This window comes from Vipera berus (genome assembly GCF_964194415.1).
Source record: "Vipera berus genome assembly, chromosome: 11".
Classification (NCBI taxonomy): domain Eukaryota; kingdom Metazoa; phylum Chordata; class Lepidosauria; order Squamata; family Viperidae; genus Vipera; species Vipera berus.
The window spans coordinates 855,182-882,039 of record NC_138214.1 but is presented as its reverse complement, the minus strand read 5'-3'; the positions used below and the strand labels follow the sequence as shown (position 1 = coordinate 882,039).

Sequence of the window (26,858 nt, the reverse complement as noted above, 5' to 3'; positions counted from 1 at the left end):
CAAGGAACAATTTCATACCTGAAAGCTGTTTTTACCGTTTAAGGAGGTTCCCATCTAGTGGTCTTCGCTGAAGGTGCTCAGCCCATCACTTTCCTGGACAAGAAAACAAAAGGTGCCCATTTCTTTGTCCCTGCCCAATTTCATCAAGGGCTGAATATTTGGAGCTGCAGAAATCAATCAGAATAGAGCTGGAAGGGACCTTGGAGGTCTTCTAGTCCACCCCCCTGCTCAAGCAGGCCACCCTATATCATTCCAGACAAATGGTTGTTCCAGTCTCTTCTTAAAAGCCTCCAGTGATGGAGCACCCACAACTTCTGAAGACAAGCTCTTCCACTGGTTCATTGTTCTCATTGTCATGAAATTTCTCCTTAGTTCCAGGTTGCCCCTCTCCTCGATTAGTTTCCATCCATCCATCCATCCATTGTTGACCCCCCCCCCCTCTTTGTATCAGCCTCTCAAACACTGGAATACTGCTGTCATGTCAGGTCATGGTGGAGGGAGGCCTCCCCAGCCCAGGAAACCAAAGGGGACGAGAAGAGCCATGTAGAGCTCGGAAGAAGACTTCTACAATTAACATTCTTCGTCCCCTCTCCGCTGTTGGAAAGCCGAGGGAGGGCTTTGAAGGCCCCCTTCTCCAGCGACACGCTCTGGCAGATTCCTGGCAGCAGAGATTTCCCCCACTGAGAGTGCTCAGGGGGCCAGCTTGACAGGCCCAGAGCCCACAAGTAGCACAACAGTTTCCCCAGCAGTGATACAATATTGGCAATTGGCAGGTTGTCTTCTAACATCCTCCAACTATCACCAGTCCAGCTGTGGCAAATGGGGGGGGGCACTTTCACTACCCTCCATGACCAAGATCAAGACTTACATAGCCGAGAAGATGGGCAGCGGTTCATCCAGGGTCTTGTTCGGGTATCCCAATAAGAAACGCTGACATCTCCAAGCCCAAATCCCTTTATTTGATATGTGACTTACTCATAACTGACCACTGAGACCCAACAAAAAGAAAGATAAAAAAAGAAAACCCACCTGAGATTAAGGGTGTTTTGTTCATGCACCAGAATAAAAATAAGATTTCCATAAGCAAAACAAGCAGCTGCTCCCACAGGAAACCCACCTGCTCCGTTCCCCACAACCAAGACAGGTTCTGATTTTAAGAATGGTGCAAAACGAGGAGCTACAAGTATGAAAGCTGAAATGGAAAAATAAGGTTTTGTTCTTAATGCCTTATTTACATTGTTCTTTGACTAACAGGAACATTGTTTGTAGCTGTGAAGTTCAGACAGGAGTAGAAGTGTGTAAGTTTACACACTGCTTGTTTTCTCCCTGCTGCAGCTGTTTACTGAGATCTCCGGGGTCCCCACATGCACAGCCAAAGCCTCCTCCTCCTCCTCCTCCTCCTCCTCCAGCTCCGTGCTGTTGAGTTCCTGGCGGTAACTGTTCAAGTTGAGATCCTTCCCGCAGAAGGCTGTGGAGGAGATGTTGGGGCACTGGTTGTGCAGCTGGGAGGCCCTTTTGCCGCTCTCGTAGCGGCACCGGATATAGTTAGAGAAAGCCCTGCGGTAGATCTTGTTGAAGAGTGTGTAGACAAGGGGGTTGACCCCTGAGCAGATGTAGCCCACCCAAACGAACACATCCAGAAGCTCACGGAGGACAGCCTTGTCACAGGCGTCCTTGCAGAGAACAGACAGGATGTTGGTGATAAAAAATGGGCACCACATGATCAGGAACAAAAAGAAGACGATCCCCAAGACCTTGGAGGCCCTGCGTTCATTGTTGATGGACTGCATGGTGCCTTTCCGGAAAAGAACTCCTTCTTTGTTGACTGGAGAGTTTAAGTGGGAAGCTGCCTCGTGGTTCTGCAGCATGGAGAGGTTCTCCACGTTGGGGTCCTTCCTCAGGCAGCTCATGCTGCTCCTCCTCGGCTTGAGGGGCTCCCCGTAGAGGAAGAGAGACGCCTGCTTCTGCAGGACCTGGATGGTCAGGCAGTAGGCCACCACCATGATCATCAGGGGGATGAAGAAAGCCACAAAGGAGCCGATGAGGACAAAGTTTTCGTCGTTTAGGACACAGCTTCCATTCACAAAGACCCGGGAATCATCTTGCAAGCCGATGACCGGGATGGGCAGTGAAATACCTGGAGGAGAAGACAGGCCAAGAAGAAAGACCATCAAGAAAGCAGACACAGAGAAAAGGGCTGCTACTTTCATTGAATTGGCAACTGGGCCTTGAATACCTTTGATTTGGGCATTGTCAGAGTGACATGTCCCACCAGAGCTTCCTCTGTCAAAGGAAGTGAAGGTGTCCGGGGCAGCTGGGGAAAGAGTGACTTTGGGGTCAGTTTAGAGATGCTTAATGAAATGGCCAAGACACATCTACATTTTCCCACGTCCTTGGTATTAACTCTCCAAGACCTCTCAGTTCTCCAGAAAAGCTGAGTCTATATATATTTTATTTTTTTGAGATTGGCTCTGATTAACAGAGTCCTGCTCATTTGATTGTGCTGAACTTCCTTCCCCTTCTTATACTATTGTGACTTTGACTGTAGAGGTGAAGTTGATTTACAGGAAAGTCCCCCAAACCTAAATAAAGCTATGGGCACCTTTTCCTACAAAGTATGCCAGAAATGTGACATCGTTTTGAGAAATAAGTTGTGATCTTTCTTGGCTCCGCTAGATGGTGCCCACGGTCCTGATGGGAAGGCAGGCGGCCATCTTGGACAGAAACATTGCTGAAGCCAAAGGCTTCTGCCTAACTTTCTCTATGCGGCTGAGGGGCCCACCCCACATCTCCCTTCCTCACTTTCCCCCCTCCAATCCCCATCACGTAGAAGCAGTTACGTTTCATTTCAAGATTCTCTCTTGACAAGACAGGTCCACGGAGGGGGCAGGTCACCCTTGTGGTCCCAGGGCATGGGGACACCCATAGCAAAGGGGTCCTGCTTCTAAGCAGGGTGAGAAGCTGCCAGGTGTTACCCTACAGCAGTGTTTCTCAAGCTTGGCAATGTGAAGAGGTGTGGTCTTCAAATCCTAGGATTCTCCAAACGAAGTGCACTCTTCTTAACGCTGACAAGATTGAGAAACGCTGCTCTAGGCAGCCGCTCATGAAGCATTGATTGGTCTGTTATGGGCTGAATGGTTGACTGACTGACTGGCTCCAGTCTGTAAAAAAGAAAAAGAAAAAAGTCAAAGCCTAATGAAATCTAGATTAAATCTAGTAGAAGATTGATTGGTTAACTAGAATGAATCATTTTAAATATGCAATATTAAACAGGTAAAACGGAGAGGCAACCAAGATTCCTCTCGAATAAACTCTTCCAAGCATTTGAATGAAAATAAATACCTTTGGTTTTCCGCAGCAATTGATTATCTGCCGTCCTTCAGCCCAGACAACGCAAAGGTCTCGAACTTATTGTTTTATTACCATTGTGATTATCCTTTTCAACAGAGCATCCCTGAGGACAAGTCCTTGGTCAACGAGAGGGACCACTTACCCATCGAAATGGTCCAGACGGCCGCGATCTTCATGATGGCCTTGGTGCGGGAATTGAACCGGCTGTGCTCAATGGGGTTGCGGATGGCGACATAGCGGTCGAGGGAGATGGCACAAAGGTGCATGATGGAGGCCGTAGAGAAGAGCACATCTAGGGAAATCCAGATGGGACACAGTTGTTTAGGCAAGGGCCAGGCATAATCTGGAAGAGAGAGAAGGGAGAGGCAAGGAAGGAGACGTGAGCAGAAGAGGGCTCCAGCCCAGAACAGAAGAGGAGGGAGAGGAAAGAGAGGGAGGGAGGAAGGAGGAGGAGGCTCTCCAGTCACTCAACCACAAGATGGGTACCACCACAGGAAATGCCCTTGAGTGATGCTGGGGCAAAGCGCCTGGCACGCAGGAGGTACCACACCCACGACAGGATCCAGGAACAGGGGAAGGAACCCTCATGGGGAGTCACTGCCTCGACAGGCCGGGGGGAAGAAAACCCACCCAGGAGAAAACCATCTTCTAGATCAGGGGGGATCCAACCTTGGCAACTTCAAGACCGGTGGACTACAAAGGTATAAATATGATATCCTGATGGTTGCAGATTCCTACCGGGGTGATTTGGTGACTGCTTCCTGCTGAGTAAACAGAGCTTGCCGGTGAAGCTTGGAGGCCTTGGCTGAGGACCCTGATCCATACTTGGGGTGCCAAGTGAACTTAGGCAGAAGACACGATGCAGCTTCTTCTGTTCCAAAATGAGGAGTCCAAATCTCTAGGCAATCTTTTGGAATTTGTCCCAAGATTTAACCTGATTATGTGACAAGCAAAATTGTGCACTGGGGTTGGGGGCATTTCTTAAATGGAATAAAATATTAATGCAAAGCCTCCCATAGTGATGTTTCGGTTTGTTTGTTGATCATCTTGATGTCATCCAGAGTTCTATTTTTCTATTTTTATCTGTGTTTTATATTCCCTGCTTTTGGCTGTAATAAGGTATGAGGATGAACCTGAAAAAGGACAATTTTAACAAGTGAAGCCCTTAAAAATCAGCCTCCCATTTTCATCCCTGCAGAGAACCTGTCTTTCCAAAGCACAGCTGCCTTGTTGAATTGCAGTCAGGGGCTGGACCTGTACACGGCCCCAAACATCTTTCAAAGGGGCTGCCGTTGTTCTGTAAGTGTCCAGCCAGGGCATTTTCATTCTCCAGGTCCCTTTGGGGGAAAAAATATGCAGAAAGGCTGTTTCAAATCCTTTATGTATCCAGAGACAAGCACATTCCCAGTTTTAGGATTTTCAAAAGCAGTCTGGATTTTGTGTGCTTAAACAAAAGAGATATAAATGGTTTAAGGAAATGAATGTAGAATGATGAGCCGTGTCCTGAATACCATCAATCTCTAAAACACGGACAGCTTTGGGATGCCAAAGGAAACATCTGAGCCCCCGCAGAGCTCTCTAAAGTGCCCAAGGCAAGAGGGGAGAAGCTGCCATAAAAACAGCAACTGGTAGCCGTCAATCGAAGCACCAGAAATAGGAAATTGTTTAAGTCTCTTGAAAATTCCTCCCCTCCTTTCTCCGAAGACTGCTCTGCTTTCCAGCATCCAAAGTGCGCTCCTGAACTTTTCAGAGGAAATAATGGATTAATTTTCCAGCTGAACTTGTTAATGGCATTCACTTTCCTGACAAGGTTGAAAAGCCAGCTGCCTCCGTCTCAGACGAGATCCTGCAGATGGACTGATGGGTCCTCCCCAGCGGTGGAGAGCGCGAACCACAGCCTGGCAGTTGACAGACGGATGAACTTCAGCTACAATCTGCATTTCTCAACACTCCTGAAGCGTTACGGCCAGGCGGGCCTGCGCTTCAGGTTGCACAGGTGTGCCAGACCCCCTCGCTTCCTTTTGTATATCTCCTAATTACTCCTGGGATATTTGTTGTGGCCTTCATCATTAGTTTTCTTTCCCTCTGATTTGCTCTGGCCCATATCTGGTTTTTGCGCAGGGCAAGACCAAGATGATGAGGGTGTAAGCTTACTGGCAAAGGAGGCAATTCCATGTGGAAGCTCTTGAGAAGAACTAACCCAACAGAGGGTTCCAGGCATCATGTGGAAGCATCAGAGAAGGGATTCAAACTGCCAGAGCTGGTTGGTGGCAGACAGAGGATTCCAACAGATCCTGGATGGCTACAGCTTCTCAGTTCAAATATGGACTCTGTCACAAATTGGGAAAGATGCTCAGATCTCTCCCTTCTTACTAAAAGGTAGCCTTGCTCATGGATGATGGTGTCTCCTTCAGAAACTGACCCGGCCATTTCTTTCTCCCTTCAGCCCTGGATTGTCTTCTTTGTTGGTTGGTGGCTCTCCAAGGCTGCAGACTTTTCCCAGCCCAGTTGAGATCCCAGATCCCACTCCACAGCAGACCAGGGACTGAGCCAAGAGACCGCCCTATTATAAAGATCCACCAAGCTCAGTGTGGCAGCTGCTCCCCAAAGTTTCAAGGGAACCAGTTGAGCAGACCTGGGAGAACGAGCAGATGTTCTGCAGTGGAGGTGTTCCACCTTTCATCCCTCCTGGCAAAGGGACAGGTCTGTGAGCCTGCTAGAAATACATTTCCCGTGTTTACTACTTTGCAGTGCTTGAGATTTTTTAAAGAACAGACAAAACGTATGTGCTGTGGGAATGTCTCTTGAGTTATAAGCCAGGAATTGGGGTCATTGCTATGTTTGCACAGGGAGATTTTCTCCCTGGGTATTGCATTAAGTGGGTGCTTCTCAACTCCTGTAATTTCAAGATGCGTGGACTTCAACCCATCAAATTCCCCAGCCAACATTGCAGCCCATACATCTTAAAAATGGCAGAGCTCAGGCAATGGAGATGTTTCCTTCAGAGGCACAGAGGTCTTCTTTGCTTCTTAAACCAGACCCATGAGGTCTTTCAAACACTTAAATCTGAGAATGCAAATATGTGTAAACTATGTGAAAAAAAGTTCTTGCTAAAAGCTCATGTAAGTGCAGCTATGAAACAACTGATTTCACAGTGCTAGGACTCCCTCGTCAGGGAGGCAGAGCTGGGCTCGCTCTACCTTTGGCGTGAGAAACCTTTAGGGACTGAGAAGCAGGTGTGACTTTGCTTCCCCAGAGCTCTCAGTTAAGGTGGCATTTCACTCCCTCCCAGAGGAGAGGAGAGAGCAGGCTAATGTGCCCCCCTTGGGGGAGAAGCAAGGCCATCTGCCTGGAAATATTCCTTCACCTCAGCCAAGCTGCTTCCTTGCTGGTCTTCCAAAGTTCTGCTTGCCTCCATTGGCAGCAGGAGCCGAGGTGGCTTGTTAGCCCCAAGCCAGAGAGACGGATATCGCTGACCATTTCTTGAGCAGCTTTTCTCAACCTCAGCTACTTTAAGCTGTGTGGACTTCAGCTTCCAGAATTCTCCCTGTGCTGGCTGGGGGATTCTGGGAGTTGAAGTCTACCCAGCTTAAAGTTGCCAAGGTTGGGAAATGCTAAATCTACATAATGAACAGGGAGGGACTCTGTGTGTGATTCAGTTTATCTGCAAAATATCTGGAAATACCTGGCACTTTAAAGCTCTGCATCTATCCTCAAGAGGAAGCTCCGAGTTGCAAGAAGCGAGGTTGAAAAAGAACAGCCAAGCCCCAATTTAGAGCACAAAACCATCCCTTTTTGTGGAGTCAGCCCCCAGTTGCCATTGCCTTCAGCATAAAAAGGCCCCAGGTGATGCGCACAAAGTTTGTTTTGAAAACTGAAAATGTTTGCAGCAGAAATTCTGGCTTGCAGAGCTGAGGAGGTAATTGGGTACTTATGGAGTGATTCCAAGCTGCTCTTTCGCTTGTAGGAATCTTGGCATTTCAACATTTAAAAACAAAACAATGATCAATAAACACAGAGCAATGAAAAGAGCAGCATGAAGTCAGGTGAAACAGCTAAAGATGAAAGACAGAGGAATAGGAGGCTGGAAGGGGTTAAGGGGGTTAAGGGGGTTGGGACTGTCTTCTACTCCACTTTCAGCCATGGAAGACCCTCTTTCTCCGGCCCCAAAGCTGTTGTTGTGGAGCGAGGAGCTGTAGATACTGCCTTGAACTCCTGCCAGAAAGGTAAGATAAAAACCAGCTAATAATTAAACCAGTTAACCAGCTAGCACAACCCACTGATGTGTAGCCTAACCTACCAGGTTGGATTTACCTCTTGACCCCCAACAGTTAGCCAAGCACATTCTGGTCTTCTGCATTGTACAAACTCAGTTGTGTGTGGAAGAAAGGCAGGGAGGCAGATCTCCAATCAAATTAAAAATTGGATTCCTACATTCCTATCAGGCTCAAAGAATCAGGACCATTCGAGAATGATTACTGAAGCCTATACACAAGAATCTGGTCAATCAACCATCAGCACTAAATTGGCACTAGATACAGTAAGTGTCAACGAAATTCAAGAGGGAGCTGGACTTGGGTCTTTTGTGCCCACGCCTGGATTCTAATCTAATAACTCGTTTTGCTCCGCCCTCCAGTTCTCCCTGTTCTTCTCTTACGATTCCTACAGAAGGTACAGCATTCAACCCAAGAAGATTCCTGGAGTCAAATTCAGCTCCTGGGAACTCCGCAGACAACATCCATGATCTTCTCTTGGCAACATTATGCAAGCAGTTGGTCTTTCTCTTCCTCCAGGAACTTTTTCCAACTTCCAGGATAAGCTTCAGACCTTCAGAAATTTCTGGTGGACTCTCATCCAAATTAGGGTTACTGTTAAACCTTGCTTAACCTCTGAGGCTAGGTTAGGACTGCCAACTTTCTAACCCATCTGAATAGAGATAGTTCAACATCATGTTGCTATTATCCATATTCCTGTATGTTCTTCTAGAAAGACTGAAGAACATTCTGCCCTAATATGTGAGAAAGACTGAAGAATGGTTTGCCAAGAAAACACACCGTGTTCCTTCCTTAAGGGCTGGGTTGGCTTTCTTGTTCCTGAGATTTCACGCTCCAATCCTGCTTTCCAGGAGTTCAAACTCAACAGTTTTTATTATGCCTCTCCACGTTGGCTTCTATTTATTAGCACAGATTTTTAATTAGTCCTTCAGGATCTTCCTGTGGCGGAAAACACATAAGATGTCAGGCGTAACAGTTGCCTGTCAGTCAGACACGAGAGGAAGTTGAACTAGCGAAGGCTTCGCCCTTCAACCCTTTGCTCCAGTCTCCCCCAGCAGTCGGGCCTGGTGGCCCCTCCAAAGGGGCTGCAACCAGGCACAGATCAAGGAATCCTGACTTCTACAGAAAGACGGTGGCTGAGGAAGATGTGAAGGGCAGAGCCATGTGGGGAAAGAGGACATGTCTGCTTTTTAAAGAATGAGCATTGTTTCAAGAATTGAGGGAAACTATAAAAGCGGCTCTCAAACCAGGCATTCTCCAGATGTGTCCATCTTCCACCCCCATGACCTGTAGCTGGCGCGGCTGCTCTGGAGGACTGCAGAAGAGTAGAGTGGTGTTCCCATCCAATTGAAGGGCACCTGATGGGCGTGGGAAGGCAAGGCCAATTGATCCAAGCAGCTTTTTCTCCACTGGAAAGCCTGTCTTTGAAGTTGCCCCAAGGAATCGTCTCCAGAGATTGGAAGCAGAATAGGGGGGAAAGGATTCTAAGTCTCTGGACCGCTGTTCCATTCATCTCCTCACCCTTCTCTTGGCCAACACCCTTGGCACAGAGTGCTCAGCCACGAAGTATAGCTTTTGCAATGATTTCCCAAATCTCAGTCGCGTACATCAATTGGTTCAGTGTTTCCCAATCTGGGCCATTTGAAGAAGTGTGGACATCAACTCCCAGAATTCCACAGCCAGCATGGAATTCTGGGAGTTGAAATCCACACATCTTCAAATGGCCCAGGTTGGGAAACACTGAATGAAAGTAAGAGATGCCACAAAACCCCACTTCCCTTCTGCTGCCCATAAGGGTCCCGTCATCTCAGCATTAGTGTCCCTGGCCCCTTTGAAGACCCACAGATCGCTAGACCATCCCCTGAAGACTCCTGGCTCTGGAGCTCTTCCTCCTGTGGATTCTACAAGCCAGTGCTTTCTGTGCATGCAAAACAGTCCCCCAAATGAAGAGGTAGAGAGCAGGTCCCATCTCAAACTGGGTGCCCTCCTGTGCTCAGGTCGACCAGCGCAGCAGTGGGAACAGCAGTGGAGAAAGGATGCAACCCCCTCTTGCATTCATTGGGAGGCACTTGTCCCAAGGCACCACAGCCCTCTTATTGACACTAATGATGGTGGACTTACCGTAAAGAATAGTGATCAGAGATACTGGCATAACCAGAATGCCCACCAACATGTCCGCCACAGCCAAGGACATCAGGAAGTAGTTGGTGGCATTTTGGAGTTTCTTCTCCAAGGAGACCGCCATGATAACCAAAATGTTCCCACCAATAGTCAAGACAATGATGACCAGAATCAGGAGGGCTGGCCAGTTCTTCTCCTTGATGGACTTTCGAGAGATGTCTGCCCCGACGGAGGAATTCAGAGGATCAGTTGTTGGCAAACTGTGATTCCCAGTCAAGTTGTGACTCAGTGGCCAAGCCATCAAGCTGCTGTGCAGGCTGAAGTCCAGGGTGATGGATACTGTTGTCAAGCCAAGAATCCCTCCACTGTTGAGGGCACTCATCCTTGGCACACAGGTGCCTTCCTCTCCTCAGCAGCACCTGCAAATTGGTCCCTTTCTCAGAGGGGAGAAGACAGAAGGCAACCACTGGATGGCCCAGCACTGGCCCAGCAAAGGTGCTTGACCTTCCATAGCGGATGAAAGCTTGTTGAAGCCAGAGCAGTGTTCTTCCAGGCTGCCATGCAGGCCAGGGCCCAGAGCCTGGAGAGGTCAGCTGGTGAGGAGTGATGTGATCTTGGCAGCAATATCCAGTGCGTCCTCAAGGCCAGCATTCTGCGAAAGAAAAAGACACCTTCACTCACAGAGCCGCTGGGGCAGAACCAAGACAGGAGCGCAGATGTGTGCTTTCCCCACCAGCTCTGTTCCCCCACACCCAGAAGTCTCACTTCTCTCCTCTGGTAGTGCCAAGCCCAGTAGAAGTACCCCCTGGTGGGCTTCCAAGCCCTCCGTTTGTCTCATGTGCAGCGCCCCACGACGGAAGAATGAAGCATCCCGAAGAAGGGGGTCTTCATCAGCAAAGAGCTCAGTCTGGCCCAAAAAAGCTTGGCTTCCACTACCTTTGAAGGCACCCCAAAACTTTCCGTGTATTTCCTGCAGCAGATGGAATGTGACTCTTGCCCCAGGGGAATTCTCAGCCCCGCCACTTCCACGAGGCCAAAGAAAGCTGGAAAGGAATCATTGCCCTACATGGAAATATTTGGAACGAGTCGAGGAGAAACAGCACAGCCATTCGAGAAGGGGGGAAAATTTCATTTTGGCTAATAAAGCTGGCTGTGAGTCTAATTCCAGAGACGGTCGGACATCCCACAAGGCCAACGAAGCAGCAAAGAGGGGAGGAGATTTGGGGGAGACACGCCCATCACATCTCCTCCACAAGACCCTAAAGAAAGGGCAGAGAAAACGGAGACCAGCATGGGAGCCTCTCCCGGAGAAGAACAGCTACTCAGGAAGCCCTTCAGGCAGGCTCCTCCTGGGCGTTGGCCTTGCCCAGGTAGCCCCGCATCCCCAGCTGGCAAAATGGGAGTTGTGGTCCAGCGCCTTCCAAAGAGGGAAGGCCATGGGAGTGCTTTCGCTTCCCTTCCTTCTCATCTGCCTGCCTCTTGAGGATGGAGGAACACCGGCCTCACTGCAGCAGGAGGCCAGGCCTGGCAGCAAAGCCCAGAGGCTCAATCAATGTCAGGAAGAGAGCAGGAAACCTTTAGCCCAGCTCCAGGGAGCCGAGGGGGACGATCCCTAGAGAGGCTGCGACCGCCACTCGCTCGCATCCGAGAGGAACCATTTTTACTTGCAGGCTAGGCCAGCCAAACCTAGGGGGCTCTCTGATGCATTCATCCCCCAGGGAGCCAAAGAGGCTGGTGAAGGTCTGTTAAGCCCAAGGCTAACGTGGGTCAAAGCTAGCAGAGGTATTTTTACAACTCCGAGGTTTCTTGGAGAAAGAGAGCCAGATAGAGATGGGGCATTTGTGCAGGGCAATGTCTTTTTCAAAGCTAAGGCAAGAACGACCATGAGCCCCACTAAAGCTGGGGGAGGATGGGTGGGAGGCCACAGAGGAGCTTCTCAGCATTATAAGACAGCAAGGCAAAGAGCTCCTGGAGCATTTTATAGGGGGACCCCCCCACACACACTCACACAAGAAACACCCATTGGATTTGGATGGCTCTGCCAAGTGTCCGGACTTGTATCCCCAGACCGTTGGGATGCAGCGACCTGGGTAAAGTCGAAAAATCACCAAATGATGGTTTACAAATTGAGGACTTTCAGTATAATGTTTTGACTTTCCCACCTTCCTTGGAAGCCTTTTTGGGGGTGACCCCTCATCTTTGGAGTGACCTTCCAAGGGACGAAGATGCCCCGACTTTTCAAAAGCCGGCCTCTTCGCTGGCTTTCAAACTTTCTCCTGTTGCTATTTTTAGTTTCCTAACCGAATGCATTTCCCCGTAACTGGATTATTTGATCTGCCTTCCAAAAATGGCTTAATGAATTTAGCTGACTTTTGGAAGTGAGCCTGGGCCCAGGGCCTCCTCCAAAGGGCTCGTCTGTGGGAATGCTCAGGAGGAGGAGCCCCATCTGCACCCAGGAAAGTCCCAGCCCAGGGGCCACCTTTGGCTTCCCAGGCTCTTTCTCTCCACTCTCTCTCTCTAGCTCTGCCCTTGATGGTTTGCACCCAGTCTTGTTCTCAGTTGCTGGGCCAGCCAGGCTTAGAGCCATCTGAAAATTGCTCGGGTGGGATCCTGCACCCCCAAATCCTTTCAGCCACAATCTCAAGAGGCTCCTTGGTCACTGGAGCGAAGAGCAAGCAAATCCAAATCCCATTTCAAGCCAGTCTGTTCTGCAATCTGGTTCAGTAACGGGTTGAACCTTTAATACGAGGATGCCCAACAGCTTCGTCTCACTTGATCTTCACCTCTGTGAAGGCAAAGCTCTGCTCTTGGCTCATTAAGATGGGCTGAAATCCCTACATTAAAGGAAAGAGGAATGTAATATTATTGCAGTAAACACGTGAATTATGTACACTTTGCCAACATTAGTTGTGAAGTTTTCAACCTCTCTTCCACCCTTTGGACCTTTGTCTCCCTTTCCTTAGCTAATTTCCAGCTTAATGGCTTGTCATTCACTTTGGCTTGTAATAGGTAGAACCCCAGTTATTATGTCAGGATGACCCAGCCTGGATCTCTCCTGACAATGCTGGAATGCACATCTGTGTTGATTTTAGGGGGAAGGAGCGTCTTTAAAGGGGGGGGACACAAGGCCAGTGCATCAAACTTTGTTCCACACAATCCCCCCAAGTCCTGTCTAAAAAGTCTTCTAGAAAATTTTGAGATCTTGCAGTTGGTGTCAGCTAATGACCCAGAGACAGCGGGGTGCTCACAACTGACTCTCAAAGGACTGTTGTTCTCAGAGAATGTCTCTGTCATTAAAAAAATGATTAACTTTGACCTGCAGAAGGAACAGTTGAGAGAACATTCTGGTGAACCTAGAACTAAAGAGAAACTTCCTGACAGCGAGAACAATTCACCAGTGGAACTCCTTGCCTCCAGAACCTGTGGGTGCTCCATCACTGGAGGCTGCTAAAAAAAGATTGGACAGACTTTTGTCCAGAATGGCATAGGGTCCCCTACTTGAGCAGGGGGTTGGACTAGAAGACCTCCAAGGTCCCTTCCAGCTCTATTCCAATTGATTGAGCTACTTTTGGCTTGGTCTTCAAAACGTATCAGGAATAAGTATCAGGCCACAGAGAAGGCAGGCACTTCACACTCCCGTGATGCCCCCACAAATGCCGGCTGCAGATAGGCAGGATTGCAGCCAGAGCCCCCCTCGGCTACCCGAGCCCAGATCTGCCCCAGTCAGCCATTCCCAGCCCCCCCAGGAGGGGTCCGCTCATCCCTGACCGTCCCCGCCTCCCGCCGGAGAGAGTTCAACTCCCTCGCTTTCTGGTGGCTGCAGGTGCCCAGCCCCACCCCCGCCTGGGCTATTGTTGGCTGCCTCTGACGACAGCGAAGACGGCAGAGCCAGAGTTGGAACGTGGTGCTCCCAGTTGTGGCATGAATCAGCTCTCCACAAGTTGCGATGATGACTCAAGGGCTGGAGTTGTTTTCTTCCTTCCCTTCGGCAGCTCCAACTGCTGCTGCGTGCAGCTGGACTCGCTTGGCTTTAGCTGCCGCCCCTTAAAGCCAGGACCACAGTCCTGATTCTGCAGCAGACAAAGGGGGGTTGTGGAGACCCTCCTCCCTGGGTGCTTCCAGGCCGTGTGAATCCTCAGGGAAGCTGCTTTCCTCACCCACCTGTCACGTCTCCTCCAGCCCCCCACCCCCACCCCGGCTTTCCTGAAGAATCTAACAGTTACAGCCGGGGCTCCTCAGCCTCCCCCACCCGGAGAGCCATCCCATTTCCCCAGTCTGGAAAGGAGCATCGGGGCCACCCCTCAGCGGGCTCCGACCAGGAGGACTTCTGAAGGAGACCAGGGCCAGTGCCCGGCCTCTGTTCAGCAGTGGCAGGGAGTTCCAAAGGCAGCAGCATTGGCAAAGGGCCTAGAAACAGTAAGGCCTGTTTTGTTAACACCAACATTTATTTTGTCAAAGAACAGAGGAAACTAAACAGCCCGTTTCCAGATGAAGCACTTTCTCATTTTGAGAATTGCCAGACAGGCCGGCCGACGTGTCCTCCATAACTCATGAGGGAAATGGTTCCCCCTTTTTTGTTCACAAGTTGGATGAGCCCCAGAAATGCTCTTTAGAGCCCTTCAACCTCCTGGACTTAGAAGCATGCAGGAAGATCCTTACTGATCCATCGTCCTGGTCCTGTTCTAAGCCAGCTGGCCACATGGTGGATGAGGAGGGAAACGGCTCTCCCTCCTCAGAAACATAGGATGTCACCAAACACGGAAGCTTTCCCTGTGAGGCTTTGCCACAAAACGTGCAGCCAGCCGTCGCCGCCAAGGACCCGGAGCCCGTCCTCCTCCTCTTCCCCAGAATCGTCTTTGGTGACCTCAGAAAGAGCAGCCCTCCTCTTGCCAACCCCACCACGTCTCCACCTCATCTGGCCGAAGCCTTGCAGCTCCGTTGGCCTTCTTGTCCTCAAATGATTGCTGGTCAAAGCAGATGGCGGCAAGTTTCCACGGACACGCTCGCCGTGACACTTTGGTCAGCCACATCCCCCTCAGTTGCCTCCTGCCAGGGAACCCCCCCCCACTTCCATGGGAAACGTCCTGATGGGACGGGTGGGGGGGGGGCTCGGGGAACAGGAGGAAGAGCTGCTACCAGAACCATGGTTAGATAGAAGAGACCCGAGTCTGGGCTCTGTTACTATATCTGGAGGTTACAGGTTTTGAGGGAGTTGGGGGGGAGATGCCTGCTTTTACCACCCTCTCCAGCTTCTCCCCCAATTGTCCCTGGGAGCCAGAAAATGCAAGGCTATTTTGCCCGGTCAAGGTGGGTTTCCAGCTGGGCTCCATCCGCCTTTCCACAGAGGGGAATTGTGAAAGGGGTCAAGTAACCGGAGGGCCGTCTGAAGGGAGGCTTCCCCAGGGCCTGAAGCGCACAGGGCAGGGGAGCCACCCCCAAGGCAAGATGCAATTCTGAGCCATGTCCCAGACCCACCTCCTCCCCCCCTCTCAAGCCACACCACCATCCTAGCTGCCCCTCCAGTAATGTCTCTCGGGACCCCACTGACCATTACGGAAGAGCCCCAATCCACAGGCAGAAGGAGGGGGATACTTCAAGCAGCACATGCCCCACAGCCTGGGGGCCGGGGGGGCCGCTGAACCTGATTTTAACAGAATAACCGAGTTGGAAGGGACCTTGCAGATCTTCTCGTCTACTAGTTCAACCGTCTGCTTAAGCAAGAAACATTTCGGACGAAGGTTTGTCCGATCTCTTCTTAAAAATATCCAGCAATGGAGCACCCACAACCTCTGGAGGCAATCCACAATTAATTGCTCTCACTATCAGGAAGTTTCTCCTTATTTCTAGGTTTATTTCTATGCAGATTCTCAGCCCTCCTGGTCGTCTTGTCCCAAAGGTGCTTTTTCAAGAGGCAGCTGGACTTTGTTTTTCTTGAAGACGTTTTGCTTCTCATCCAAGAAGCGTCTTCAGTTTTAGGCTGGATCTCCCTTTGATGGTTCCCATCCATTGCTTCTTGTCAGATTATCGTAGAAAGAAGCTGGAAAGGAGAGGGCCCTTCGCTTAGCCTCAGGCAGGGAAGCAGCTTCTGCCTGCTGTGCTGACAGCCCTTCCTGTCCCAGTCCAGAAGGGTTGGTGCCCAGTTCCCATCTGGGCCTCCGTGGAGGTGGCCACAAACCTCTCCACCCGTCTTAGCCCCGAGGAGTGGCCAACCCCAGGCAGCCCTGGCCCTAGCTCCTCCCTCTCTGGTGTTGAGAGGGTCTTCCTTGGCAGAGAAGGGGTCGGCCTGCAATGGAGCCACTCCCATGATAGCCTGCCCCCCCAATCCTCAACCTTCTCCTTCTCCCCCTCCCCAATTCCTCTTGGCCTGCAGCCCCCATAACCCTGCCAGGCTGACCGGCCAGCCGGCCACGGAAGTTGGCAAATCAGGTTGGCCAGGAACAATTCGCCCAATTACCAAAGCGAATCTCCCTCTTCATTAAACCATTACGTGAGTTCAGTTGGTGACTAATTCCCCCAAATTTTAATCTATTCAAGGAACAACGTATTATTAGCAGGGGGGACACAAATTGGCAGGGAAATGCATTGACGGAGTCATTTCCTTTTAATTCAGGAATGAATTAAACAAGGCATTGTTTTATTTGTTTGTTTGTTTTAAATGACAAATTCTATTATCTGGGAGAAAAAAGGCTTTGGGGAAATTAAGGTCCAGCGATGGAACCTCCTCTTCCCAATGTCAACCGTGGGGCTGTGGAGATTTGTTTGTTTTTTGACAGATGCTGAACAACACAAATTGGCAGAAAAGCCTTGGAGATAATTTGTGCTGGCTTAGTGAGAGGCAGGGAGCAAAGAAAGACTTTGGCTGTCCTCCAGCGCAGAGATGTGCATCCTGAAGTTTCTGCAAAGCTACGAGCATTCAACAGGTAGAGCCATGCAACAGCCGTTGCATCTGGAGAGGCACCGTAGGAATCCGTCAGATGCCATATGGATGCAAGAAATCCAGAAGACAAAAGACCCTCAAAAACAGCTCAGATATTTTGAAATCTCACAATCTATTGCAGTATTTCTCAACCTCATCAACTTTAAGCTGTGTTGACTTCAGCTCCCAGGATTCCAGCTATCTAGAGAATTCTGGGAGTTAAAATCCACACAACTTAGTGTTGACGAGGTTGAGGAACACTGGTCTATCTATCTAAACTTCCTAGGAAAGCTGGTGGAGTTCCAGAAGGCATTGGGTGGGTGGGGGACTGGAACCCCCAGCCAGTATCCCTTGCAGCCAACCAGAGACATGCTGGGACAGCATGAACATCAGACCCCTGCCCTACAACTGGGGACCCCCAGGATGCCCTGATGGAATCAATGTGTCTCTGGAGCCATCGGATCTGCTGCATAAACAGCTATTTCGGGTAGCCATAAGCAAAACAATTATTACCTCCAGGGGGATTTGTGGAGTTCTTTTATTTAGGAGATTTATTTCCTATCCCTTTATAGGTTTGGGCGGCTTATAAAAATGTAATGAAATCTTCAATAAAAAGGACCAAAAATGAAAACAAACACAAACAATAAAACTAAAGCTTTTTAGAGGCCTGGGAAAATAAACCAGCCTTTAACCCCAGCCCTAAACTCCACGAAACAAGGCAGGGAACTCCACCCAACTCCATCAGCAGTTTATTCCACAAACACCACAGCAGGCTAAAAACCCGATTTGGGGTTAATGGGAGGCTCAACCAGACCAGAGGAGGTGGTCCCATCCATAATGTAGACCCTCCGTCCTTTGTGTGTCCTCAGAGGCTGGCTTTACACAATATGCAAAGTTTTTGCCTTCCTTTGATTTTGTGGTTCTTTGACCCATGGTTCATAGAGTAGGATATGGGGAAAGACTCCCCAAAATTATGAATTAAGCAACAAAGCACTCTTATGGGCTAGCCCAGATGAAGCCAGCCTAACTGAGCCAAGGCCTTTCTGGGAAAGACTTCAAGCGTTTTTCCACTGAACCGAGACACAGGTGGCAGAGTTTTCAGGACAAAAGGGCTGACCTTCAGCAACCTTTTACTTGGAGGGAATGGACAGACGTCTCCAGGATTCTAATCACAGAAAGATATTGTTTTGCTGCTGAACTCCGCTCCGATTGCTCTTGGAAATTTGCATGCATCTCATTAAGTTAATCAATTTGTTTATTGGTAGCAATCTACTGCCAGAGAAAGTGGAGTTCAGTGCACTGTACTGAAACTCACACACCTCTCCTTTAGCAGCAATTAGATTAAATTATGTTTAGATTTTGGAAAGGCCACAAAAGACAATTGAGCCTAAGATGGAATTTTTATGTTTGTTCCCAGTTTCCCATTGCACAAAATATGACACAGCAGCAGTCGGTCTTTTTCATCCCTCTCGGCTCCTGACTGCAAATGTATTTGCTTTGGGTCTCGTGGCCTTATGAAGCATTGCAGAGAAGTCAGGACGGCAAAAGTCCACAGGAGAACGTGGGATATTTTTAGCAAAAACAATAACAGATATTCTTATTTAAACTTTAAACAGGTGAGGCAAGCCAAGCCAACTATAAGTCATAAATAAGTTAGATGAAGACAGGGAGGGTAATTAAAAGTCCAATGCAATGAAGACTAATTAAATCTTTAATCAGATAAAGATTGCTGCAATTGCTATCAGAGAGGGGTGTGGACAAATGTGGGGCAGCCCAACCCAAGACAGTTACGACGGAGCTTGCAGGTGCAGAAGCCATTTGTCTCCTTCAGAAGAGCAAGAGCTTCACCCTGGGAGGCCCACCTAGATTATAAACTGAGTTTCCTCTCTCACAAGGCATTTTCTGGCTTGAAAGGAAAACCAGAGGTTTTGACAGAGGTCAAAATGCAGGTATAATTTCCCAGAATCTCTGAGATTCCAGGTGCCCAAGAAATTATGCCTCCTTGAACTTGGGAAATTATTGGACACATGCTCCAGTATGATGTTCTGCCACACATGTCATTTTTAGAAGATCAAATCTCCACCAAGTAACTGGAACTTCTGGAAGAGTACATTTCCCATGTTCCTAGATTCTGGGGATTAGGTGAGATTGAGGTCTCTTAATTTTCACTCAGTCTCAATCAGTTTTTGCTGACTTAAAGGGTATAGGAAGAACCTGAGAGCCGAAGGGAAACACACCACATATATTACTCTTTGGACTTTCCACCCTGTTGAAGAGCCCTCTGAGACAAAGCAACATATGTTGTGCCTTACCTAGGCAATGTTTACCCGTTGCCTTTCAAGCCAGCATGAGTCAAAGATAGTTAGTGGATAGGCTGCCTATGAAGTCTCTGGGCCCTTCTAAGGTGGTCAAGATGCCCAAAGGAGGTCCAAGAAGTTCCTGCTTCACCATCTGGCTAGCTGCAACTCAGCTCTTCCTCTCCGTTGGAATTCAGCACAGTGAACATCTCCAGATGTTGCCATGACTTAAGCGAAGACCAGCAAAGGATTCTGAGAGAAGAGAAGAAGAGAGGTTGAATGCCCAGCCAGTAGATACAGCATCTTCTTCCATCAGTAGTAATCAAAATCAAGTTTTTGATTTTTATCTCTGAGGGGTTTTTTTTTTTAAAAAAAATGGTTGTTCACTTGAATCTCTTTTTTCAATATACTTTTATTCTTTCCTTGATAATTACTGATTGTTTTAGCTTTTTTAAAAAAATTGGCTATCTATTTTGACTGTGGATGCTTTTTATGGAAAAGGAAGCAAGGAACAAGCTGAGTTGCAATAAATAGTCTGCATGATGACAAAGTTAAATCAAAGCAGTTTCATGTGCGTCATATTGTGACTGTATCGGCCATTATATAAAATATTCCCATCTCTTTTAAATAAAGACAAAGCAGGCTGATCCATTTGCTATGTATTTAGGGAATTTGACCCCTGTTCAGCCATAAATGCCTCCCAGAATCCTACATTCATCAAAAGACAAGTTGAAATATCATGCTTCGAAAACCATTTATAATGCATCATATTTTAAAATACACATTTTAAAGGGGGATTATACTATTCTTTGGGAATCCGGAGACATACAGGAAAATGCAGACGGTCATCACTCTATGTCATTCCACAATTTATGGTATGTGGAGCAAAGTAACTCACAGCAGACTTTACAAAGACTTCAAACATCTCAGATTTGACCAGAGGGGCTCCTGGCTGTGATTGTGAGCCAGGAAGCAAAATTTTATTTCCAAATGTCCCCCAGGAAAGGTTTCCCTAGTGGAAAAGGAGAGTGCGTAGTTCCCAGATTCATTCCTCAAAAGCAAGTCTCTTGTGTTCATTCCTGATGGCTTCCTCAAGGGATCAGCCCAGGGATGTCAGCATCTCCACTATCTCCAGCTCTTATCCATTTTGAGAAGCTAATTCCAAGGATGTTTAAATTAGTATCAACAGCATCTGTTCCATGACCTTAACTAAGAATCCCTATGCAGAGTGAGATGGGTGGCTTATAAATTTAATACATACAAAAGGTGTTCAAATGAAATTGAAATTGTGTGTGTGTGATCCAATAGGGCTGAATAGAAAAATAGCCACAGAATCACAAATGAGAGGCTATTAATTGCTTATGCTGGTTTTAATCTACTGCTGCTGGCTTTTGGCTTGATTTTCAGGTCTCAGGAGACCCCGTGTGCAGAGGCGTCAGGACAGGCTGCCAAAGGATTGAGCCATAAAGGAACATCGGTGGGGAAATAGATGGGATTGGTCCGGCTTTTCAAAATTAACCCATCTGGTGCCCATCTTTATGTTCTCTGGGTTATATCTCTCTCTCCACAAAAACCTTGCAGTGATGCTCCATCCCTCTCTTTCCTCTTTGAGGAAGTGATGCAGGGCTTGGTAGGGGAGCGATCCAGGCAGATGAAATGGCCCACTCCCCACTTCCCAGGGACCCCCATGCTTCTTTGAGCATTTCAGAGATGTTTCCCAATCAGGCCTCAAGCTGGTTGGATTCCAGTTCTCCTCAACAACAACCAGGCAAGATGTGGATAATTAGAATCTACCCCATGCCTGGTTGGAGAATAAGGCAGACAAATTAAGTGTCCCAAACTGGAGTGGAAATCAGAACAATATACATTCTTTAATGAGCACAACTTCTATTAAGGCAGATTGCACCTCTTTAATTCAACACTTAATAAGCTAATGTAACTCCTGGCTGAACTCCAGGAATATCTAGGATCTCAGAAAGGATTTAACTAGAGGGGAAATAGCACAGTGGCAGTTCACAAAATGAGCATTGGTGCACATCATATCATCTTATTTTGTAGCCGATAAAAGCCTCTTTGGTATTTGGCCCCTGGAAATGAAGGGAGTAACTCTCACTTGTCTAAATAACATCTAATAAGCAGTTGATATTCATCTTTAAGCAAGGATGACTTTTGCCTGAAAACAAGAACCGGGCCAGGAATGGATAAGGGAGTCAACCCAGAGAGCTCACTCACAAAATCTCTCTTTAACCACCTGAGAATTAGGAAATAAGGCAGGCTGCAGATGGCGACTCCACCAGATTCTACCATTATTCACTTGGGCTATATTCAACCCAGTGGGATTTCCTTTGGAAAAGGAAGACTCTGCTGCTAACCCTTTCCTAGAATTCTCTGAAAGGACCATATTGGATGGAAAAATCTGAAGTCCACACATCTGCAGTTGATCAAATTGGAGAGTCTGGACTAGGACACCTTTACTGATTCTTGATTATAATTCTTCCACCTCCAGAGCATCACAGATCACCTTTAAGACCACGGAAGCAGAGTCGATGTATTGGTCAGCACTTCTTTGCCCATCTGGCTGTAGAGCATCCTCCCTGAGCATCATTCGAGATTCAGGTTCTGGTGATAATCCAAAAAGGCCAGAGCAGGACAGTCAAAGCTCCTACAGGGGTGGATGATGTCTTCTCCTGGTTAGGCTTAGCAAATCTCTTGCTGGACAGCTCCTCTGCAGCTCTGACCACTTAAGTCCTGAGCTGCTGGACAGCTCCTCCAACTAGTTGGGGAATCTCCTCCTGCCTCTCCCAGAGGCATCCAGGTTACAATCTCACCCCTGCTTCATCCCAGAAGAACTGCAAAAGCTGCACTCTTCTTTGCTCCAGTTTCATTGGGCCAAATGAAGGCATTTCCAAAGATAAGTTAAGAATTCCTGCTTCTCCATGGACCAACATGATTGCCATTGTTTTCAAAACTCTTTAAAAGTTCTGCATTTAGACACCCAGGGTGGGTTCTACCTGAATTTTACCTCCTGGTAGTTCAGTTCCATCATATTGTGATACCACACAATCAGGCATAATGGGCTTTTTCTAATCACGGCTGGAGATGGAGCAGCCTTCCGTGCGAAGGGTCCTACAGTTGCCTCTTTCAGAGAGGAAGGATGAACAATGAAACAGGAAGCTTATTTATATTTCTCTCTAACCTTGATACCCAGATCCCTTCTAAGTGAGCATCATTCACAGAGGGGGATCTAGAGGCACGGATTTATTCCCACAGGGTTAGGACAGGCCACTGGTTCTGGAATGGCTCCAGGCTGGAATCAATCTTCAGTCAGATTCCACTCCTCCTTCCCTCACCCCGCCCCCCCCCCAAGATTCTCGTGTTACTTCTCTGCTGATGCAAACAGGCTGTCTGAAGGCAGCCTCTCCTGGACTCCAGAGCCAGTGACATTGCCTGGGTGTTAATTAGCATTCAGTACTGTTCAGCCTGCCAGCCATTTCTCACTCCAGCAAGAGGGAAGGTTAACGAAGAAGTCCCTGGCTTGGGCTGCAGAGCGGAACAATGCAATGGGAAAGGCACCCGGTTGGCTCAAAGGATGAGGAGACCATGGCAGAATAATCTGTTGGACTCACATAATTAGACCTCATTCTCCAATTTTCACCTTTCAGATCTGTTGGAATGCAGTTCCCGTAACCCACCAGGTCTTTTGAGAGTTATAATCTAAGGGTTACAATTCAGGGAATAAAATAAACTCATCAATGGTCCTTCTGACTGATGATTTCTACCATCTTTGGCATCATCTGTCTTCACATTTTCATTCACTTAATGTTTATCAAGTGGGAGTGAACTACGGAGAGTCCAAATTCCTGTTTTACTGATTCAGAATTATCTAAAGAGCTCTCAAAAAATAATAATATAAAAGACTCAGGCCTTATTTGACTAGAAGTGTGATTGAATATAACAACAGAAAACACGTGTGGGGTTTTGTCCCCTCATCCCTTAATGGATGTGGTGCATTGAATAAAACTAAGCTGAGATATATTCTAGCTAGCGAGATTATTTTTCTTTATTTTTCCCTTTTTCTGAGAGAATTCTGGCCTCCCAAGGGCCTAGACAGCAAACATCCATTTTTGGACTGGGGAGAGCTGGTGTCCAGTAGAAGCCACAGTGACGTCATGGTGTCCTTGCACAAATGATGATGTCATTTTGAGGAGGCTGCTAGTTCCCAGCTCCCCCTGTTTCTCCTTCCACCCACCTGCTCGCTCTCTCATAGCTCTCCTCCTGAAAGTGATTTCTACAAATAATTTCCCATTAAATGAATTTGTTGGGAAGTAGCACAGCTTTAAAGTGCTCCCGAAAGCAATTTATCTAAGATGATTTTCAATCTCCAATCCAACTGTGACGAGGGGGGAGGAAAGATTAAAAATAAAAACCCACTTTTCTAAAATCCCATGTAGCTCATGTACCATGCAGTGGTCTTTATCGCTACAGGCAGCTGTTTGGGCTGGCTAAAAGGATGGTCTGCATCCCAAATTTACAGCCAGTCAGTCTCAAGTTCAAGCTAATTGAGCTGGTCTCCTCTTGCACAAAAATTGTCCAGGAATTCGCCTGCGACATTTTGGAGAGCGTACCAAAATCCCTCCGGTTGGGATTTGATAGTACCTTAGCAGTTTTCCCTGGGATTTTAGGATACCTGTGCTATTTTTAAATCCTTGGGTGGGGCTTTATTGATGATATACCACTTTGGCTGTTTTAAATAGAAAAGTGAGAATAGAAATATTTCTGTAATATTATTATTATCAACTTCCAATATTTCACAGTTGAAAGAAAAATATCTTAGGTAATTATAACAAACATTCTCTCCAGCTGCCTCTCTTTTAAAAATAAACATAATTAACTTTTTTTTAAAGGCGTATGTTTATGATGAATCTAGTTGGGAATCTGGTTAGATACAGTTGGGAAACAACTGAGTAACTTAGCTATAATCTATGTCAGTGTTTCTCAACCTTGATGACTTTAAATTACATGGACTTCAACTCCCAGAATTCCCCAGCCAACATGAAGAAGCTGACTGGGGAATGTTGGGAGCTGAAGTCCATACATCTGAAAGTGGCCAAAATTGAGAAACACTGCCTGAGCAGGGGGTTGTACTAGATGACCTCCAAGGTCCCTTCCAACTACTACTTCTTCTTCTTCTTCTTCTTCTTCTTCTTCTTCTTCTTATTATTATTATTATTATTATTATTATTATTATTATTATTATTATTATTATTATTATTATTATTATTATTATTATTATTATTATTATTATTATTATTATTATTATTATTATTATTTTGCATTAGACTATCCAGAAAGCAGTACTGCTATAAAATGAAGATGATACAGCCTACAGTCTGCAGATTAATTTGATGTTTGAAGAATTATTATCTATCATCATCTGCCAGTGAAAAGCAACCCCAAGCCCACTTCATCAGCCCCGTCAGGCCAAGAAAAAAAAAGATGAGAAAAGAATGTTCTGGAATCTAAAAAGCAACTGGCCAAGAACTGATACTCTTATACACTGAGTACCTTTATCTCCACAAGTCTAGAATTCCCAATATATCGCTAGAACTCTTTCCAAGATTAACACACGGTCTCCTGATTGATCACTTGCCTTCTCCTTTGACAGCCCATAAAGCATCATTGATAAAGGTTCTCCCTCAAGGTTTCAAGACAATATTGCTTTCGCAGGCCTCACTTTCAAAAATTAATCTCCATTTCTGTCTTCTGCTGAGACAGGCTGCACTGGAAGGCTGCATGCTAATCCTTCCCCACTCACGTGGGGAAAAAGCTCTTGCTACCAAAAAGACACGGCTTCATTTATTGAGTGTCTCAAAGACTCGTGTGACAAAATGCACAGCTGCGGTTCTACCCAGTTCAGCCCGGGGTCCTCATTCTCAACTGTCTCACCAGGAAGTCAAGAACTTGGAGCTGCTTGAATGGTTGATCTCAGCACTGGAAACCTTGGTTAAAAAACCCCCGGTACTTCCTCATACAGCTTTATCTGGGGGACCAAATACTCGAGACTCATAAGTGGAGTAAATGGGCCACTTATCCATCAAGTTGCCAGTTTCTTATGCTGTGTCATGTTCACAGAAGTTCACAGCTCCATCACTTCCATTTAAAGGAGGATGTGTGAACATATTTCTTCTCAAATATGCATTTATAAAAGCATCTGTGGATTTGTGACTTAGGAGGGACCAGACAACCTGTGCCTTGTTGGGTCATCCTTTAAGAGATATCTACTGAGCTAAACAGAGAAGGAAACACAGGTGGGCAAAAAAAAAACCCGTCTTCTGTCAGCTTAGCTTCCTGGGCCAGGCACACCCAGGGTAAAAAGAACAGGAGGGGCAGCCCAGCTCCTTAGGGTTAGGGTTAGGTCACCATGAACTCACAGAGCAAAATGGACATCGCCAACAAATTCGGAGTGCTTGGCTATGGTTAGGAGGGCACTGACTTTTCTAGCCTGCCCTATCTAGGTTTCCTGGTAAAATACATGGGAAAATCCCATTGGAGGAAATTTCCACCTAGATGTTCAGATCAAGGGAAGAAGATGGATCCCTGTTCACTGGGCCTGCTCCTCTCCTCCTCCTGAACTGGATAACCCAGTCATTGTAGTGTTTATCATTTCTTTTAAAAGAAATCGCCTGTTCCGTTTACTTGCTCTGTTCCCTCTCTTAATAAATTTCTAACATTATGGCATCCTGCTGCTAAAAATTAACCTCTCTGGCCTCATGAGAGTTTCTACATGAATTCAGATAAGGAGCGTCTGCATAAAACGAGATGTTCTCTGCTCCTGGCTATTAATCATGCATGAAGAAAAAAGATCTTCTGCTTCCACTTTTGGAAGAATTAGGAAAAATGTATGATGAAGGAGAGACCCTGTGTGAAGGGGGCCAAGATGGAGAGTTACCCCAGGAGAGGTGGATCTTGCTTCGATTCCAGGATGTCCCCCTCCAACACATGTGAAGGGGGCAGGCCCACGACGACCTGATCTCTCATCACCACTGCACCCCAAAATCTGCTGTTGGCCACCCCGTTTTCCTTCAGAGGAGGCAGGCCCTCACACCGAAGATGGGAATGGCAGCACAAATATCAACCTCATGGACAGTCTGGGACTCAGCTCACCTTCCTTTTGACGACTGTCCTTCTCCTTCATTCATCAAAACTGAGGTGTGGGGAGGGGACTACTCAGACCCCGAAGGCCCTGCGTTGTGTCCCTGGGAGAGTGGAGCCCTGGCATCACCCACTGGCAGACTCCCGGCTTCCCTGCTAGCACTTTCTAAGCGTAGCAGTCGGGGTGCAACCTCTATGGTGGGGCTGAAGACCCCTCTCGGCCTCCGGAAGGGAGGGAAAGGGAGGCAGGAGGGGGACTGAGAGGCGCTCCCATGCCCAGATGGTAGCAAAGTGACTCAGGGCTGTCAGGAGGCTGACAGGCAAAGCGGCACCCGCCTCCTGCTACAAGACGGGAGATGCACACGGATGCGCCCAGCAGCACGGAGAGAGGGGCGCTCAGGCCCCGAGGAGAGGTCAGAGGTCGGAGGAACTGCCCCTCTCATGAGAGCCCCCCCAACAAGGTGAGGCACAGAGCCATGAAGAGGAGGGCTTGGGCGTTACCCATTCCTGCTATCGAAACAAAGATATTATTCCAGTGCTTTTTTTCCCTTGATGATTCTTCCACATTTCGCTGGTTGCTTTGGCTCTGCAGTTACCAGTTACAGCAAATGATTAATCACCAGCTAGTTTCTGCATGGAGAGATCCCAGGTCCTCCTTCCATTTCCCTGGGCATTAATATTCATCCCAGCCTCCGAAGGTTCCCTCTTCCCATCCTGCTCGGCTGGCTTGCAAATCACGGATGGGAG

General features: G+C 47.6%; 2 protein-coding genes across 2 annotated transcripts in view; one reads left to right on the top strand and one right to left on the bottom strand.

The window, feature by feature from the left end:
* LRCH2 (leucine rich repeats and calponin homology domain containing 2) overlaps nucleotides 1-3,544 on the top strand; it is a gene marked incomplete at its 5' end in the record, with an annotated part of 30,477 nt that extends 26,933 nt beyond the window's left edge. Inside the window, one exon of the mRNA XM_081336346.1 lies at nucleotides 3,448-3,544. The remainder of the gene's footprint in view (nucleotides 1-3,447) is intronic.
* Nucleotides 568-10,128, bottom strand: HTR2C (5-hydroxytryptamine receptor 2C; the record flags this gene model as incomplete). The annotated part of the gene is made up of 3 exons (XM_081336349.1): nucleotides 568-2,137; nucleotides 3,494-3,694; nucleotides 9,747-10,128. 3 exons carry the CDS (start codon nucleotides 10,126-10,128, stop codon nucleotides 1,305-1,307), a joined length of 1,416 nt encoding a protein of 471 aa, XP_081192475.1. The 3' UTR covers nucleotides 568-1,304.
* Between the last annotated feature and the right edge of the window lie 16,730 nt (nucleotides 10,129-26,858).